The sequence below is a fragment of the Cebus imitator genome, unplaced genomic scaffold (assembly GCF_001604975.1).
Source record: "Cebus imitator isolate Cc_AM_T3 unplaced genomic scaffold, Cebus_imitator-1.0 Scaffold501, whole genome shotgun sequence".
Classification (NCBI taxonomy): Eukaryota; Metazoa; Chordata; class Mammalia; order Primates; family Cebidae; genus Cebus; species Cebus imitator.
This window is the reverse complement of record NW_016107816.1, coordinates 1,250,096-1,269,916: the sequence shown is the minus strand read 5'-3', so window position 1 is coordinate 1,269,916 and position 19,821 is coordinate 1,250,096. Positions and strand designations below refer to the sequence as shown.

The 19,821-nt window shown below is 40.3% G+C and overlaps 1 protein-coding gene and 1 pseudogene across 2 annotated transcripts in view; both read right to left on the bottom strand.

Moving 5' to 3' along the window:
• Positions 1 to 382: 382 nt before the first annotated feature.
• LOC108292725 (myocardial zonula adherens protein) overlaps positions 383 to 19,821 on the bottom strand; it is a 93,289-nt gene continuing 73,850 nt past the window's right edge. For both annotated transcript variants that reach the window (XM_017513801.2, XM_017513805.1), the window contains 2 exons: positions 10,242 to 10,342; positions 383 to 1,329 (listed from right to left, as the gene is read on the bottom strand). In XM_017513801.2, the coding sequence (XP_017369290.1) occupies positions 1,233 to 1,329; positions 10,242 to 10,342 (198 nt within the window). In that variant the 3' untranslated portion in view covers positions 383 to 1,232. The remainder of the gene's footprint in view (positions 1,330 to 10,241; positions 10,343 to 19,821) is intronic.
• On the bottom strand, positions 17,118 to 17,174 carry LOC119468836 (annotated as a pseudogene).

The window sequence follows — 19,821 nt, the reverse complement described above, 5'->3', positions numbered from 1 at the left end:
ATTTTCTGATTCACAGTGATTTATCTTCCTGAGTTGCTTTGCTTTCCTTCTTTCTTTTTTCTTTGTTTTTGAAAGTGGAGACAGTAAGGGGTGGGAGGTTTGAGGAATGTTTTAAAAGTAAAGTCTATTTTTGTACTTTGTGATCGTTAATGTATCTTACCTTTTCCACATGGTGGATTAACTAAATAAATTTCAGGAATTAAAAAGACAGGCTTCTTACCCCCTGCACACACACACACACACACACACACACACACACACACACACACAGAGTCAATCTTATGGCTTACAGATGCTTCTATGGATTGTACTGACTGAAAGATCATGTGATCTGACTTTGACACTCATTCTACATGGTCATGGATGAAACACAGAGCCAACATTAGTAGAACAAAATATATGGTATTTATTAAACATATGTGACATAGTTTATAATATCAAAGTAGAGCATGCATGAACAGATTATTCATTCATTGAACAAAAACATCAATCGATACTGAAAACATTAAATGATTAAATGTCCGTGACATAAAAATTCTCTTAATGTGAAAAGAAAAAAACAATCACAAGTTGAATAAATACAGTGATTTCAGCTGGTCCAATGAAGGCATAAGGCACAAATTAAACCAAGGGACTAATGCATGGGAATGAAGCTTGTCTGGCCCACACAAGTCTCTAACTGCAGCTCCCACGGCCCTGCACAGATGCTTGGGACCCGGAGGAAAGAGCGTTTGCAGGCCGGGGACCCTCCCCTCCAGGTTCAAGTTTGGCTGGGTGCCCATGCTCCTTGTGGACAGGCCTCTCTGTACCAGAGAAACGCTGCCTCTAATACTTTTATGGGTAAACAAAACCTTCATGCCCTATCAAACGATCCTGGCATGAATAACATGAAACTTCAAATTAATGTCCTTTTCCCTCCCAACCAAAGTCTAGCAAGTAAAATAAATAGTGAGGGAATCCTCCTGATAGGATTTCAGTGTCTACAAAGAAAACAAATGATGACACAGTATAGCAGGGTATGCTGGGTGGGTGATTCAATTGTGACCTTGTCTCTTACCTGCCCCTCCGCCTTCACTTTCCTTCCTGTCTTAGAAGCGGATCAGAGCCTCAGTGATTTCCATTCTGGCTTACACTGTGTATAGGGGAAACAACAGTCACCCTTCCCAAAGGATTTCAAGCCACAGGGTTCCAGAGCATTTGTCCATCTGTAAAAAGTGCATGTCTCTGAGTGCCTAAGTTAGAGTTTTCTTCATAGTTAACTCCAGTACTCTTGTGTATGGGGTGTAGTTCCTAGAAGGCATCACAATTTCACGAGTGCTGCCTGTTTGGCTGAGAAATGAGAAAAGTCAGGTCAGGAAAATTAAACAAAACCCCCATATGCTTCACATGGTAAGAAAACTCTAGAAAATGGTGTTTAAGCACTTAAAAAGACTATAATAACGCACCTTAATATTTCATGTAAACATTACAAACGAGCCCTGCAATGGACTTAATGTTCCCCCAAATTCATAGGTTGAAATCCTCACCCCCAAGGTGATATATTAGGAGATGGGGTCTTTGGGAGGTGATTGGGTCATGAGGGTGAAGCCCTCATTAATGGGATTAGTGCCCTTATAAGAGAGGCCCCAGAAAGATTCATCATCCCTTCTGCTATGTGAGGACACAGCAAGAAGACACCATCCATGAACCAGAAAGTGAGCCCTCACCAGACACTGGATCTGCTGGCGCCTTGGTCTTAGACATCCCAGCCTCCAGAACTGTGAGAAATAAATTTCTGTTGTTTATAAGCTAACTAGTTTATGGCACTTTATGATGGCAGCCTGAAGAGACTATGACAGATTAAAAATAAAAAGTTATTTTTAGCACTCTGTCAAGGTTGTACCAGGCACCCAGGGTTCAGAAAAATATGAAACACGCATTCACGGGCCTCATCACCTGGTGGGAAAGATATGCACACAAATAATTTTCATGTACTGTGTTAGGAACTGTAACAAAGACATAAAAGCTGCGCTGGGGTATTCTTCGTCTGCCATTCAGACCTACTGTCCCCCTTCTCCACCGCACTCTGTGCCCAGGAAGGTCAGCATCAAGGGACTCCCTTGCCCTTCAAATTCAGTTCCTTTTGGCTTACTGCAGGAGATCAGGGAATGAGAGGACAAATAGGTCAGAATATTTGTCCCTTCCCAGACAGGGTGCAGTTTGGTAGCTGGGGGCATCCCTCTCCCAGGGCCCATAGCTACAGCTCCCCCGCTTGCTCTCTTCCCCTGGCTTTCTCCCCTGCCTCCTCAGGGAAGGGCGGTAACAGCTTCCAATGTTGCTAGCTCCAGAGCTGGCCACTGTCTTTTGTTTACTTCCCTTAAAGTTGCCCAACCATCCACAACAGTCCCTTCATTTAGCTCTCAAGCCTCCCTTCCCGCCATGACCTGAACAATATACGCATGGACACGTGATGGGAAAACTGAGGGCAGAACAATGTAGCACCACCGAGAAATTCATGACTGGAGATTCACACAGTGAAGGTGAATCCTGAGGGATGCCTGGCCTTCATCAAGTGGGCAAAGAGGGGATGAGAACTCCAGGAGGAAGGGACAGTATGTGCAAGGCAGAGATGGGAGAGCACACAGTTTACGGATGTGGAAATGCAAACTGTGCTCCTTTAGAATGACTGGAACAAAGAGTTCACAATGGAGAGTGGCAGAAGATGAGGCCTGGTGGAGAAGGGTCCCATGGGCCTGGCTAAGGAGCTCAGAAGTGAGCAGGGAACTAGAGAAGGTTTTTAAGGAGAGCCATGATCTGCTCATATTTTTATTCTAGCAAGATTCCACTGATACCATTGAGCGTTGACTAGGGAAGGATTATTCTGAAGGCAGGTCAGTTAAAAATTCTTGCTCTTTAGGAGGTGAAAGAGAGATCATGAGAACTTGAACTCTAATGGAAGCACTGGAAAGGAAGTGGCAGGGAAAGGTTAGAGAGATATTTGGGAGGTATAATTAACAGGATTGGGTGACTAAGACATCCTATTTCTTTTTCCTCCTGGACACATAACTCAACTACATTTCCCAGCTTCTCTTGCCATTAGGTGGGCCATGTGACCAAACAGGCAAAAATGACTTCTACTACTTCCAGGTTTAACCCATTAAAATGTTCTACATAATCCCCCATGCGTTCTCTCTCAATTCCCTTTTATGTACAGCATACAGCTGGAGAACTCAGGAGGACTCCAAAGCTCAGGCAGCGTCTCTGGATGGAGGAATTCCTGGGTTCCTGAAAGACTGTATGGAGTGGAACATATACCAAACTGCCCTAAACCATGACAAGAGAAATTAATCTTTGCCATGCTAAGCCACGGAGATGTGCGGGTTCTTTCAAACAGCAGCTACATTCCTTATCCTAACCAACGCAATAACAAAATGTGTAAATGAAGCCTAAGAGTCAAACCCTTTCCCCTAACTTCCCACATCCAATCATTCACCAGGTGATAGAGGATGTATCAAAAGCATGGCAGGGGGTATATTTTAAACTTTGCATATCTCCCCTCAAGAGATTCTCCATGTTCTTCACCCAATCCCCATATACACCATGAACATTACCATTACAGAGGCTTCTGACACCTCCGTAGCATCTTTTTGTTTTGTTTTGTTTGTTTTTGTTAGACCAAGTCTCTCTCTATTGCCCAGGCTGGAGTACAGTGGCATGATCTCGACCCATTGCAACCTTCACCTCCCAGGCTCAAGCAATTCTCCTGCCTCAGCCACCCAAGTAGCTGGGATTACAGGTGTATGCCACTACCACCCGGCTAATTATTGTGTTTTTAGTAGAGATGGAGTTCACCATGCTCACCAGGCTGGTCTTGAACTCCTGACCTCAAAGGATCCACCTGACTTGGTCTCCCAAAGTGCTGGGATAATAGGCATGAGCCACAGCGCCCAGTCTCTGTAGTATTTTGTTGTGCTTGTTGGTCTATACATTTGTGTCCACTGCTAGGTATAATTTCTTTAAGGGTGAAAACCACATCTCCATCATCTCCATGAATCCAGCAGCTCATGGAGGCTAGCCACAGAGCCATTACCCTACAGAGCTATTACTTTGGATTACAAAGGAAACCAAAGGTTGGAGGAGTTTCAAGAAGGAAGTGGCCCCAGTGTCAACTGCCACAGAGAGCAATCCATGGGACCCGGTGATCCAGGAGTCCCCAGTGACTTGACCAGGCAGTTTAGTGGAGTGCCAGGGGCAGAAGCCAGATGGCAATTTGTGCCAACTCCTGTGAAAATTCCACATAACAGAAACAGTCCCTAGTGACAATATCCTGAAAGCCCGTAAAATGCAGAAATATTTATAAAGGTGAACCTTGTAGAGTTCAAAAACAGGCTCTCATATCCCAATCTTTTAAAAAAGAAGTGGGATATTTTATTTAGTTGATCACTAGGAAACAACAGGATTTCAAGAACACAAATAACCTCAACCACAAAACTGAAACCCAACCATCTGCCTTAACACATTTAGGCTATTGTTAACCTTTTATTAATTCATACAGGGGTAGTTCCCCTGGGGGAAACGGCAGAATCAGCAAATAACGCTTTGACAAAAAGCTACTTTGTGTTCTGGTCTTTGCAACAGAAATACGAAAACACAAGCATTTTAAAGCACTTACTATGTGCTGAGCACTTATGACCCGGGGGATATTTTTCATCAAATTGCACCTATTAAGACTTAGTTGATGAGTTTGCAGGAAACCAAGTTTCACCACAGGGCAGGAGAAAGAAAAATCACTTTTCTTTTGGTTTCTTCTTACTCTTCTTTGTAAATGAAGGCTAGATGACTTGCACTTGTTCTCAATGGCTTTCAATAACGTATATCAAACTTTTCAAACCAAAATCCTGAGTCTTTAAATACGTACATACATGTGTGTGTTTGAAAACCCCTGACCTCACAGTGAGTACCCTCTCACCATTTCCCTTTCCCTCTCTCTTTATGAGGAGATCCTTGGTCACTAGAAATATATGGAACACAAAGATTAGATGAAGGAGGGGAAGGATTTGAGGAGGAAAAAGCGAGGCAGAGAGATGGTACTGAGTAGATTAGGCAGTCTCAGGCAGGCTGGCAGCAGGGGGAATGGGAAAGCATGAGGCAAGGCATGAAGGAGAAGAACAGCAGTTTGAGTGAGTGAGTCAAGGAGCAAAGTAATTCTCTGGCTCAGAAGTGACTGCAATATACTGAGCTTAGGTAACTGGGAGAGCAGTGGCTGTAACAACAGAAATATGAAAATGCGGGCACTTAAACTGGACATTCTATGCCTGTTACTGCACTTAATCCTTTCAACAAGCTTCCAAGGGGACTGCCACCAAAATCTTCCTTTTCAAGATGAGAAGGAAGGTTCTGACCCTCCTTGAAAATCAAGGAGGGTAGGAATTTGCCAAAGTTGCAGATGCAGCAGGAGGCAGACCCAGGATCCAAATCCAGGTCTAACTTCCAAGCCAGTATTCTTACTCACTCCTCAGAGGAGTGACTTTGAAGAAAGCGATGGCGCACTCAGCCACACAATGGCAAGCGTGAAGACCAAGCGGACACCAGTTGGGAGTGCCCAGAAGGCCATGGGGAACAAGGACTTGTATTCAAGAGAACGGTTCACACTTCCTTTCTCTTGAATACAAATCCTTGTTCCCCAGAGCCACAGAGAGGAGAGGTGAAACTATGAGACTGCATACAATCTTTGCAGGAAGTACTGGACCAAGGAACCAAGATAGAGCCATGTGGACTACCATGGTGAGGATCTTGGAAAAGGAAAATTAGCCATCAAAGAAGCTGGAGAAGCTGGAGATAGGAGGAGAACCAGGAAAGAAAGTCCTGCAAGAGTAAGAAGCAGGCTGAGGAATCCTTCCCTTCTTCTTAGGAAGGATTGTCAAATGCTACAGGGAGATAGCTCCAGTCAACAAATGTTGAGCACCTAGTATGTGCCAAGTACTGCTCTAAGGAGGTCCCAGGGAGAATGCAATTAGTGAAATAGAGGAGAATCCCTGCCCTCATGGAGCTCACATTCTAGTGAGGAGAGAGAGAAACACACATACACACACACACACACACACACGCACACACGTAAAACATAAGCAGAAATCACTTCATCCAAGGCCTTTATTAAATAAATGAATCATGATAATATGATTATCTGAGCACCTGCCTATGTTCCTCATTTAGTATGTATCTTTCACTTATTCACCCGACAAATGTTTATTGAGCATCAACTAAATGCATTTTTTTTCATGCAAGACAAAAAAACTAGAGTAGCTCCAAGTCAAACGTTATTAGCAGTAGCACAGCATGTAACACTTGCAGTTGTACAGATGAGTGGGTAGGAGATGCCATGCTATTCTGTAATGAGGTAAGTGCCCCATGCCTGCAACACGCTCAGGTCTTAGCTGACAGAGACCTTATCAATCACTGGGCCTTCCAGAGTTTTATGCAGTGTCTAGAGGGCATTTCAAACCACTGAGAGTTTCACTGAAGAGCCCAATGCATACTGAAACACTGTATACTTGATTAGGCTAGCAATCCGTTTCATAAAATCAATAATTACCACCAATAAAAACTAAGTTAGGCTGGGCACGGTGGCTCACGCCTGTAATCCCAGCACTTTGGGAGGCCAAGGCGGATGGATCACGAGGTCAGGAGTTAAAGACCAGCCAGGCCAACATGGTGAAACCCCATCTCCACTAAAAATACAAAAATTAGCCAGGCATGGTGGCAGGTGCCTACAATCCCAGCTACCAGGGAGGCTGAGATTCATTGCTTGAACCCGGGAGGCCGAGGTGGCCATTAGCCAAGATTGTGCCACTGCACGCCAGCCTGAGTGACATAGCATGCTGTAAAAAAAAAAAAAAAAAAGGAAAAGAAAAAATTAAGTTAATGAAATTATCTTAGCACTTAGCATACTCAAATTTATTTATATTTCATACAGTGTTCTACATAGAAAATCAGAGTTTGGGTTTAGTAATGTTAATAATAATAGCTATTAGTTATTAAGTGCTTAACTCCAGTCCAATTACCACACTAAAAGGCTTTATTTTTTATTTCTATTTATTTATTTATTTTGAGACAGAGTCTTGCCCTGTTGCCCAGGCCCAGGCTGGAGTACAATGGTGTGATCTTGGCTCACTGCAACCTCCACCTCCTGGGTTCAAGCAATTCTCTCTCAGCCTCCTGAGTAGCTGGGATTACAGGTGCATGCTGCCATGCCCATCAAATTTTTTTTGATAGAGATGGGGTTTCACCAAGTTGTTCAGGCTGGTCTCAAACGCCTAAGCTCAGGCAATCCATCCGCCTTGGCCTCCCAAAGTGCTAGGATTACAGGTGTGAGCCACCATGCCCGGCCTACTTTTTATTTCCTTTCTTTTCTTTTCTTTTCTTTTTTTTTTAGAGAGAGAAGTTCTTGCTATGTTGCTTAGGCTGGTCTCAAACTCCTAGCTTCAAGTGATCCTCCCACCTTGGCCTCCCAAAGTGCTGGGAATGCAGGCATGACCCACCATGCCCAACCCCTAAATGCTTTATATACATGTTTTCATTGAATCTTCAAAGCAACCCAATGAGGTTTGATATCATCCTCTTCATTCCCATTAAAGATGAAAGAGTTAAGGCTTTAGGAAGATGAAATAACTTGCCCAAGGCTGTGCTCAGCTAGCAACTGGCTGGTCAGGGAACTGGGCAGCCTGAGCCTCCCTCACCGTCCCACACTGATGAATTCATTGTAGGAGATGAGCAGGGAGCAAAAACAAAACACTTCTGCGTAATTGAGGCTCAATTCGATGCTTGTTTTGGTGTAAAATATTCTAGAGAAAAAAAATCTAAAAAATGTTCTGGGCAATAACCTGGACTCTTTTATTAGATATACATTTGAAGTCTAAGTACGAACCAGGAATTTTGTTAGAACGTACACACCACTGTTTAGTAACTTTCTATTTATTACATAATCTCAAACTCCACATGTACTGCACCAAGACTGAAGAAAACCTGTTTCTAATTCTGGCTCTGTGGCTTCTAGAGAATCACTTGGTCTCTCTGAGTCTCAATTCTGGTATTCATAAAATATGGGGATTAACTAGATTGGGAGTTCCAATTTGTTTTTGCCCATAGAGATTTTATTCAAACAGAATCTTACTTGGAATCCAACCGACAAAACAGACTAAAAGCTGATTTTCTCAGGTTGTTTTGGGGAGGAAGCAGGGTCCCAGGAGCCATCCCCTCACTAACCATCCTCACCCCCTGGGCATCCTGAGGCCTCTCCAGGAGCCCCAGCTCAGAGTAAGGCAGTTCCAGGAAGCGCAGGTGGAAGGCCACGGCCCTGAGTTACCTAAAGGTCCCGGGCTCCTCCCCACCCAGACTTGCCTGGCGCCTGTCACATAGTAGGCACTTAATAAATATTTGTGAGGAAACGAATGAAATATTATTCTGCCTTTTCGGAAACACGAATATGTAGTTTTCATTTCCTCTGCTGATTGACCCAGGTAGTTAAACTGCTAAGATGGATCCTGGGGGAAACCAAATGTTACATTTATGGAAAAGCTGCTTTTAGATACTGAAGTGGCTTCCAAGTTCACCATGGCCATAAGTTAAGGGTCTGTCAGCACTTCCATTATGAAAACCGCTTTGTGGTTTCATAACTTAGCCATAAAAGTTTGCTTCAGGCTATATTTGGGCATACAAATTGAAAAGCTTGTTTTAAGCCAAAATGTGGGAAATAGAAAACAAACAATTTATTGGTTTCAGACATAGTTTTGTACATGTCTTAGCCAAACAAGATTTATTATTTGGGCAATTAGAGTGGACTAGGCCACTTGGCTTTGAAAAATAAAAAAAGGGGGAAAATGGCCAAACTATTTATATTTCAAAAAGGTCTCTGAACACAATTGATCATTTTTTTTGGTTATATTTTCATCATGTACTTTGTACCACATGATGATGAGATCCGGAGTCTATTTATACATATATTTCATATTTTCTGTTAATTATATCAGAATGATAAAAATGCCTTTTTACTAAAAGGCAAGTAATGTAAATGAGGACACTGTCAAAGAAAGAGCCTAATGCTGCTTTTGGAAAATTCTTCGAGAATGGCAAGTGATTCATTTTAATTAACAAAAATGACAATACCCGTAAAAAAAAAAAAAAAAAAAGAGTCAAATCACTGACTTTACAAGTCGAGAAACTCAGGCCCCAGTGAAGAACCTGTCTGAAGGCATCCTGCTGCTGGCCGGTAGGACAAGAACCAGGTATCCCACACCCCGGCTTAGCGATCGGCTCTTCACTGCTTCCCACCAGCTGTAACCACTCAAGTTTCCAGGATTCAACATCTTGCTAGACTACTCTGTCCAGCAAAGCACACACAAGTGCCCCTGTTCACACAAGAATCCACACTCCTGCACACAGGACACGAGGCATCTTTTGGCTTTGATTACCTAAATCACAAGTCACATGTCATTAGCATCTTTGCTGTCAACTTGTTTTAAGCCCTCTTTAGGCTGGGCACAGTTGTAAGCACCTGGAAATGGTGAGTTAGTTATCAAAGGCAGGTTACTGGATTACAGGCTGTAATGTCACCAGGAAGAGACACAGGCACAGGAGCAGCCTAACAATGAACAGGTCAGTTTTTTAGCTCAGGAATGCAACTGAGCAAACCAGGTTAGAGTTATCACATATTTGCTGATGACTCAAGCAGATCAGGTGTTTATGAACCGAATCCAATGCTTGACAGTGCCCTGTTACCGTACTGAGGAACAGATCAGTTTTGTTCAAGGTTTAGATCCTCCCTCTTGCATATCACTAAAGCACCTTGGATGCCCCTTTCACACTGTTCTATATGTCTGCCCACATACCTGTCTCTCCCTCCAGACTGTACTCTGGGGTGGGAACCAAATCTTATTGCTCTCTCTATCATAACTGTCAGGCACAGTGAAGGTACTAACAGCATTTATTGAATGAAGGAAGGAAGGACGAAACACATGCATGCACTCACTGACAGGGCCCATCTCTCTCTGAATGGCTTCGCCAGGTCTCTCCTTTGCTGCCCCCTCCACCCTGCACAATGCCCCCGTTCCTACAGAAACTACTCAACCCCCTCAACAGCCACCACTTGGCTTTGCAGAAATATTTTTGATAGGAAGAATGCAATTCTGTTAAGAACAGCCCAGTAAAGTATTTTCTCCAGCCAAAGAGGAATTTGAATAAAAAATCCCCAGGAAATTCCTAATTACCTGGGTAGAAGATCACAGCCCACTCCAATCTCTCGGGTTTCCACTTCGGTCTTGGCCTGGGTTTCTATTAAATAGTCCAGCCTACTTTGTAGTTCATTATTCTGGAGACAAGAAAAAAAAAGTACTTTCAGTAAGTCAAATATGTTCCCCCACAAATATGCACGATACAATTTATATGTATTATCTGATTTCGCCCCATGATATGGTCAACTATCACAATGTATTTATAGAGCATCACTTACACAATAGGTGTTGAAGAAATAGATTGATCGAATCCATATAAATGGCTTTCTATGCATGTACAGACGTGCATCCAATTTTACATAAACGAAAACAAAACATTGTGATCTATGTTATAACCTGCTTTTTTCAGCCACCAATTCGTTATAGCTATTTTTCCATTTTCATTTGTTTTCTTTTTGTGTCAACAAACTATTTTAATTCATTAATAGTATTTCATTGTATGGATACATTATTTATTTAACTAGTCCCTTATTGATGGGCATTTAGATATTTATCATGTTTTTGCCATCATAAATAAGGTGCAGCCCAACTTTTAACACCTCCTTATTAAACTATAAAATGAGTAATTCTGTTAATTTAATTTAGTGGGAAATACCTCTATAACTTAATTAGTATTTTGTAGGTGTGGAAAATTCAGAATCTCACACATATAAAGTAGAACAGGCTCCTTGGGATTAAAATTAGCATTCTGAATAGTTTTTTTCCTTTCGGGCCAGAGCCATACATTACATGGGTTAAAGATTAGATCCTCAGCAACTGGAAATTTGCCTCATGAGGGAAATGAAGGACAAGGAAGCAAGAGATACTGAAATGAAAATAGATAAAGAAGTTGAAGATACTGAAATAAAAACAGATGAAGTGCTGGTGCCTGAAATCTGAAGTGCAAAAACACCAAAAAAAAAAAAAATTCAGAAAGTAGTTACAGCAGTTATCTCTGTGTATTAAGATTTTGAAATACTTTTTTAAAAAGTCTTTCTACATATTTTCTAGTAATGCTAGAGTAAATGTTCATGAAACAATGCTCATATCTATCTTCCTAGTTGTATTCTCAAAGCGTGGCATGCAGCTGATGCAGGATAAATATTTGCTGAATAAATAAATTTATAAATGGTTTTACAATGAACATTTTATTTGCGTAACTAGAAATGAAAGCATTTGTTCTTCTTCAAGTTGGAGCTGAAGCTGAGGCAGTATTCCAAGACATTAGATAACACGAGAAAGTTTCAAAGTTCTATAGAAACAGAAGCTCATTTATTTTGAAAGAAAGAATGTGGGTTACACATTCAGGAGCACCTGCTTTGAAAGGTTGATACCAAGGAGCAAAGTATCAGTTCTTGTGAAAACCCATGTTCTGTACAATGTAAAGGACTATGAATCCCTTCCAATAAATAAGAAATGGTGTAAAAGAAGAGAATGCTTTCCAGATTCCTCAGCAGATGACACGCTATGACAAATTGATGGGCTCTGAATCTATCACCTGATCCCCAGTATGGAAGAATGGTGCTGGCTTTTTGCCAGAGTCATCAGCATACACACACACACACACGCACGCACGCACACACACACACACACACGGGGGTGGGGGGAGAGAGAGAGAGAGAGCATGTACACGTGAAACAGAGTGCTTCTCCATCAACATTTGAACTCTCAAATTTATAAAGAAAGAGAAAGGCAGAAGAGGCCTGCCTTTGCTGGATGCTCCAGTAATCCCATCGCTTTATCCCCTCTTAGTGTAAAGACTTTAATCATGAGGATTTCACAGCATGCTGGGTCTAACACCTATAGGTAAGGGACCTAAAAGACAAGGTTAGCAAATATGTCCCAACTGATACACAGTGAATAGTGGACAAGAGGCCCCAAATCCTTTGTTCTATTTCACAGGGACTCTGTGAGTGTACAACAAATACCCAAAGAAACGTAGAAATAAAAAATGTATATGCATGAGAATATAATGTAATCTGTAGAAAAATTACTATGTATCTACTATATGTATCAGGCAATGACATTAGGCGGGGGAAGAGTTAGAAGTCAAAGAAATATGGCATTATTTGCACTCCTTGAGAAGCTCAGTCTTGTGGGGATACAGATAACTGAGAAGCAAATAACAGAAGGATGTGCTAAGTAACATTATGTAGGACCCACAGAATATTAAGAGGGAACTCAGAGGGGACATCTGACTCAAAATAGGGAGAAGGGGTGGGTTTCTGGAGTTAGGCAAGGGAAAGAGAGTAAGAAAAAGCAAAGGGGATGAGTATCCCAGAACTGTGGACACACACAGGGTTGAGAAAAGGCACATTACTGCATTACACAGGTGTGCAGAAGTTAGTTACGAAAGGCTACGTATGCCACTACAGTAAGTTCAAACCAATCTTATAATAGCAAGGTCAGCACCAGAATTTATTTTAATCACCTGGCTCCCAAGTGAAAGTTGGATTGGAGGGAAATAAGACTAAAGGCAGTAGGAAGGCCACTGCAATTATTCAGCTCAATGAGTGGGGGCTGCACTTGCAGTAGAGTGTGCGCTCAACATACTGATCCTCCTGCAAGTCAGAGCTATACATTCTGGATAACAGATTAAAAGCAACTAATGGGAAGTGAATAAAGACAGGGGTCTCTAGGGAAGTGAATAAAGACAGGCAAGTTTTGGAGATGAGGTGAAACTTGAAGCACAAGGCAAGCAGTTCTCTGTATTCTCTGTGTTTTGTTTAATATTTTTCTTTTTCTATCGGCTTTGCCCTGAGAGTAGCACAGCCATGGTGGTGGCAGTACAGATATAGTAAAACCTTAACAGAAAAACCATCTTTCTGGTAGAAGAAACCAGAAGGAGGAGGAGGCCAGGGTTACTAACATTAGGGAAGAAGGCAAAATAGGAGAGTCAGAGTAGTGGGGAAACACTAAATTCTTGTATATAGACTCAGCTCAAGTCTCTGGTAGACCATTGAACCATGCACGTCTGGAGAAAACTGAAAGAAGCTTGCAGCTAATGTTTAAAGAACTGAACTGAGATCTGCCATCACCTATCACAGGCAAGCAGGATGTAGTTGGGTCTAGCTAAATTCATTGCCTTTTGAAAAAAACCCAACAAAGCACTCACAATGTCCAGCTTACAATCCAAAATTATGTGACATATAAAGAGTCAAGAACATATTACCCATTCCTAAGGGAAAAGAGAATCAACAGACACCAATTCTGATATAACTCAGATGTTGGAATTTTCAGACAAAGACTTTAATGCAGCCATCATAACAACGATCAGTGAGACAAAGAAAAATATGCTTACGATTAATGAAGTAGTAAAAAAATCAATAGAAAATATAAAAAAGAACTAAATGGACATTTTAGAACAGGAAAGTACAATACCTGAATTTTTTTTTAAAGTCAGTAAATGGACTTAAGACTGAAGATGATAAAGGAAAATGTCACTAAACTTGAATATTCATTACTGGAAATTATCCAATTGACGTAGAGAAATAAAAGACTGAAAACAATAAATGGAGCACTGCAGAACTGTGAAACAGCTTGAAAAACCTAACAAGGATTTTTGAATCAAAGAAAGAGAGGGGAAAAAAACTAAACCAGAAAAATTATTTTAAAACATAGTAGCTGAAAACTCCCCAAATTTGGTGAAAGACATAACTTTACAACTTCGAGAAGTTCAGCAATCTCCAAACAGGATAAATTCAAAGAGAAACACATCGCAGTCAAACTTCTGAAAACCACAAATGAAGAAAAATCTTGAAAGCAACCTGTTACATACAGGGGCATAATCATTTGCATTACACAGATATCTCATTAAAAACCATGGAAAGCAAAAACAACAAGTACTGAGATAAATAAGCTGTCAACTAAGAGCTCTATACCTTTCAATAACGAAGGTGAAATAAAGATCTTACTTTCAAATAAGAAAAACTAAGAGAATGTTTTACCACCTGGCCTGCACTGCACAAAATTCTAAATAAAAGTTCTTCAGGCTGAAGAGAGATGACATCAGAGAAAAACTCAGACCGTCAGAAATAGAGTATATATGAAAGAATCTAGGTTCTCTTAATTGCTTTAAAATCCATACGATTGTTAAAGCAAAAATGATAACAATGTATCATGGTTTTATAATGTATATAGATACAATACATATGACAATTATAACCACAGGCACAGGGGTAAATGAATCTATATTATTGCGAGATTTCTACATTTTACAAGAAATGGTAAAATATTATCTCTAGGTGGACAGTGAACAGCTAATGATGTATACTGCAATACCCAGAGTAACCACTAACATATTAGAGAAAAGAGATACAGCAAAAATGCCAATGGGTAAATTAAATTGGCATTTTAAAAAATTGAAATAATCCAAAAGAAGGCAAAAAGGAAGAACAAAAAAGCAAGCAAGCAACATAAGCAAAACAAACCAGAAGGAACAAACAGAAAACAAATACTGAAAAGGTAGATCTAAATCCAATCATATCAATATAATTAAATATCAGTAAACTATATATTCCAATTAAACGGCAGAGACTATAACAATGCATAAAAAGCAACTCCCACCTGGGTGCAGTGGCTCATGCCTGTAGTCCCAGCATCTTGGGAGGCCGAGGTGGGCAGATCATGAGGTCAGGAGTTTAAGACCTGCCTGGCCAACACGGTGAAACCCCATCTCTACTAAAAATACAAAAATTAGCTGGGCATGGTGGCAGGCACCTGTAGTCCCAGCTGCTCAGGAGGCTGAGGCAGAGGAATTGCTTGAGCCAGGGAGGTGGAGGTTGCAGGGAGCATAGATCGAGCCACTGCACTCCACCCTGGGCGACAGAACAAGACTCCGCTCAAANAAAAAAAAAAAAAAAAAAAAAAAAAAAAAAAAAGTCCAAGTATTGTCTATAAGAGATGTACTTTAAATATAGAGATAGAAATCAGGTGAAAATTAAGTGGCTGGAATAAGATTACCATGTAAACAGTAAATGTAACAGGGTAGGAATGGCTCCAATTAATATCACTTAAAATAGATGTTAAGATAAACAGTATTAACAAAAGCAGTGAGCAACATTTCATATTGTAAAGATCAATTCATCAAGACATAACAAAAATGTGTATGTACCTAGTAACAGAGCTTCAAAAATACATGAAGTAAAAACAAAGAACAAGACAGTCTAAAACCAAGGTAAGGGATTATAACACCTTTTCAGCAATTGATAGGACAATTACACAAAATCCAAGAAAAATGTCAGTTATCTAAACAACAAATCAACCACCTAAACCCAACTGGTATTTGTAGAACATATACAACAGCAAGATATTTTTTTCACAAAAATTTAATTGAAACTATATGCTGAGCCATAAAGTAAGTCTCAATAAATTAAAACCATACAAGCTGTGTTCCCTGACTGTAACAGTATTAAATTAGAAATAAAAAATAAGATGCCAATGAAAATTTCAACTATTTGAAAATTAACCTTCTTCTAAATAATCCATAAATCAAAGAAAAAATGTCAAGGGAAATTAGGAAATATTTTGAACTGGATGATAATAAAAATACAGTATATCAAAGCTTGTGGGATGCAGCTGAAACAGACATTAAAAGGACATTTATAGCTTTAAAGCTTTATACTGAAAAAGAAGAAAGGCCTAAAATCAATGACCTAAGTTCTACCTCAAGAAGCAAGAAAAAGAAGAGCACAGTAATCCCAAAATAAGTAGAAGGAGGGAAGTAATGAACATCAGGGCAAAAGTCAATAAAACATAACATAGGCACACCATGGAGGAAACCACCAAAGCCAAAACCTTTTTAAATTATTTTTAAAAATCAGCAAAAATTGAAACCCACTATCTGGTCAAAGAAGAGAAAGAGAAACAGAGAGTGTATAAGATAGGGAGAGAGAGAGAGTATAAATAATCAATATTTGTAATTAAAGAGACATTAAAAGGAAAGAACTGAGCATCTGTGTAGAAAAAGAGTATGAATGCCCTCACTTCATACAAAACACAAAAATCAACTTAAAATGGATCATCTAAACAAAAAAGGAAAAACTATAAAATTCTTAGAGGAAACCACAGGAGAAAATATTTGTGAGCTTGTAGTAGGCAAAGATTTCTTAGGACACAAAACACATAAATCATAAAAGAAACAAACTGTTAATTGAACTTTATAAAAAGTAAAAACCCTAAACAAAAATCTCTTCAACAGGGCCTGGCACACTGGCTCGTGCCTATAATCCCAGCACTTTGGGAGCCTGAGGTGAGTGGATCCCTTGAGCTCTGGAGTTCGAGACCAGCCTGGGCAACATAGTAAAACCCCGTCTCTACTAAAAATACAAAAATTAGCCGAGCGTGGTGGCATGCACCTGTAGTCCCAGCTTCCAAGGAAACTAAGAGGTAGGAGGATAGCTTAAGCCCAGGAGGTCGAAGCTGCATTAAGGCAAGATCTCACCACTGTACTCCAGCCTGGGTGACTGTGCAAGACCTCATCACAAAAAAGAAAAAAAAAGCAAAAGAAAAAGAAATCTCTTCAACAGATATCACTAAGCAAACAAAAAACAAGTCACAGGATGGGAGAAAATGTTCACAGTACATGTATCTGACAAGGGACTCAAATCCGGAATATATAAAGAACTCTTCCAACTCAATAGTAAGGAAAACAAACTCAATAAAATAATGAACTAAAGATTGGAACAGACACTTCAAAAGATGAGACTTATAAATGGCAAAAAGTATATGAGAAGATTCTTGAAAAGAAGAAAAGATGCTCAGCATCACCAGTCGACAAGGAAATTCACATTAAAACTGTAAGAAGACAGCACTCTACACACCCTAGCATCATTCAATTTATTTATTTATTTATTTTGCTTTTATTTTTATTTTGGGGGCTTTCAAAGCCAGAAAGCCTGCTAGACAAATTCTAAAAGAGCTGCAACACTGAATGGCTAAATTTAAAAGTCTGGCAATACTAAGTCTGGGTCAGGATGTGGAGACACTGGTATACTCAATCTGCTTGGAAATTAAAATGCTACAACCCCTTTGAAAGACTGACAGTGTCTTAAAAAGTTAAACTTACATGTACTCTTACAACCCAGCTATTCCCCTAGTAGAAATTTACCCAAGAGGAATTAAAACTATGTCCACATAATGACTTGTACTGTAATGTTCACTGCAGCTTTATTCACAATAGCCCCAAGCTGGAAACAACTTAAATGTATTTTGTCAGGTGAATGAATAAACGGCAATGTATTCATGCAATGGAATACCACTCTGCAACAGAAGGGAATGCATACAACTTAAATGTGTCTCAAATCATTATGTTGAGTGAAAGAAGCTGGACACAGAAGAGTACATGCTGTATGATTCCATTTACATAAATCGAATCATACAGTGGATTCCCACTAAATGGAAATCTATAGTGATCCAAAGTGATAAAAAGTGAGTCGCCACTGCCAAAAAAAAAAAAAAAAAAAAAAAAAAACAGGAATGCCTAGGGACAAATGGAATGCTATGTTGCAAAGTAAAACAGATACTCTTTGGTGGGGTGATAGAAATGTTCTAGATCTTGACTGCAGTGGTTATTTCATGGGTATACACACTGTCAAAACTCAGTGGATTTTATACTTAAACAGAAACACTTATTTATGTCAGTTCATAAATAACAATCACTTACTTACGTAAGTTAATAAATAACTAAGTTGAGAAGGTAAAAAATAAAAGGTGGTGAGCCTGAACATGGGCAGTAAAAGAAGAATTAGAAAGAGTGGGGCAGATTTAAGAAATTACCTTAAAAAATAAAATTAATGGACTTGATACAAGACTATCTGCTTCACAGTCTTGCAGAATATAACTACAGTGGAATGACAAAGAATAGCCTCGGACCGCTGCCTGGACTGTGTTCCAAAAAAGATTGCTTCTGGGATTGAAAAGCAAATTGCATGGTTCTCCCGCTTTCAAACACCACCCCCTTGTGTTTATATGTGTAATGAATAGCACCCGATGGCTTGGGAGATGCACATGCCTTCCATGAAGGAAGGAGGCAGGTAGCGCCTCTGGGCATTTTTTGGAAATTATGTCACGACTGTTTGGCGGTCACCTCCCCCACCATTTCCCTCAGGCCCAGGGGAGTGGGCAGCCCAGGGGTGGTAGAACATACACTGAGTGTGTTCCATAAAATGCATGTGGGAAGCGTGGTGCCCGGTGCTGCCACGCCAACATTACAAGGAAAAATTAATAATAGTCCCAAGTATGCACAACAGACACACTGAGAGGCTCAGGTGCCACACAACATACATCAAACGCAGGATGGACAAAACCAAGACATTTGACTCCTTTCCTCTGACTTTTGAATTGAGCTGTACCTGTAGGATTTTCAACAAAATAAAATGTAATGGAATCTGTTTAGAGTTTCAGAAAGCTCACCAACCTTATAATGCTGGGAATGTTATTTTAAGAACATTTTCTATACAGGAAATAGAGAATATTTCTTCTCCAGAAGTTGAGCCGATTAAAAAATGTTTGAAAAAAAAAAAAGGGAAAGAATGGGCATATTTTTGTTATCAGGAAGATTTTCTTCTTCACCTTTATTTTAGAATCAGAGGGCACATGTGCAGGTTTGAGAAAGGTGTGCTGCGGGATGCTGAGGTGTGGGGTGTGACTGAGCCCGTCACCCGGGTAATAAGCCTACTACCTGGTAGGTAGTTTTTCAGGCCTTGTCCCCCTCCCTGTCTCCCGCTTCTAGTAATCCCCAATGTTTACTGTTCCCATGTTTATGACCACAAACACCACATCTTATCACTTATCAGTGAGATCAGAAAGATGTTAAATCGGATGATGAAAATATAGTCCGACAGGGCCAGGCCAGAGCAAGCTTTTAGGCGTGTGCTGTGTCATTTGGGTTTGGGGCAGGGGGAGGAGAGAGTTCAAAATCTAATGAATTTAAATATAGATAAGCACAAATGATGAATCCAGGGACTAAAATAATCCATATCCTCTGTTTTAACCTAGGAAAGGACCTGTCCTCTTCTCCCAGCCCAAGATCAGGTAGAGGGTGCTCCCCTTACTGTGTGTCCAGTATCCGATTGTGACTCCAACATTTCAACCAAGTTTTCATACAAGAAAAATGATAATAATCTCAGAGTTGATCTAAGCCTTCTCCCCTTTTGAAAGATGAAGTGACTGAGCCCCGTTTGGTGGTGGCATGATTAGCCCAAGGTCATGCACAGATAATGGCAGAATGTGAGTCAGAACCTAAATCTCAAAAATGCTGAGTAATTACGAAAGAATTAACAGTTGTCCACTTTTGCACTGTGCCAAGCACAATTCTAAATGTTTTGTATAAAATAGGTAATCATAAAAAATTCTTTCAAGTAGGAGTGATTATCCCCATTTCACAAATGCTGAAACTGATGCTCAGAGGGGTAGAATTGCCTGACCAGAGTTACTTTGCTTATAAGCAGAGGTGTCAGGGTAAAAACACAAAGCCCTTAGATCCAACTGCAGAGTTAAATAATACCAGTGGTGTGCTAGTACATCTTAGACAATAGAATCCCTAGGTTAAAAGCTCTCATTGTGATGTATGTCACTT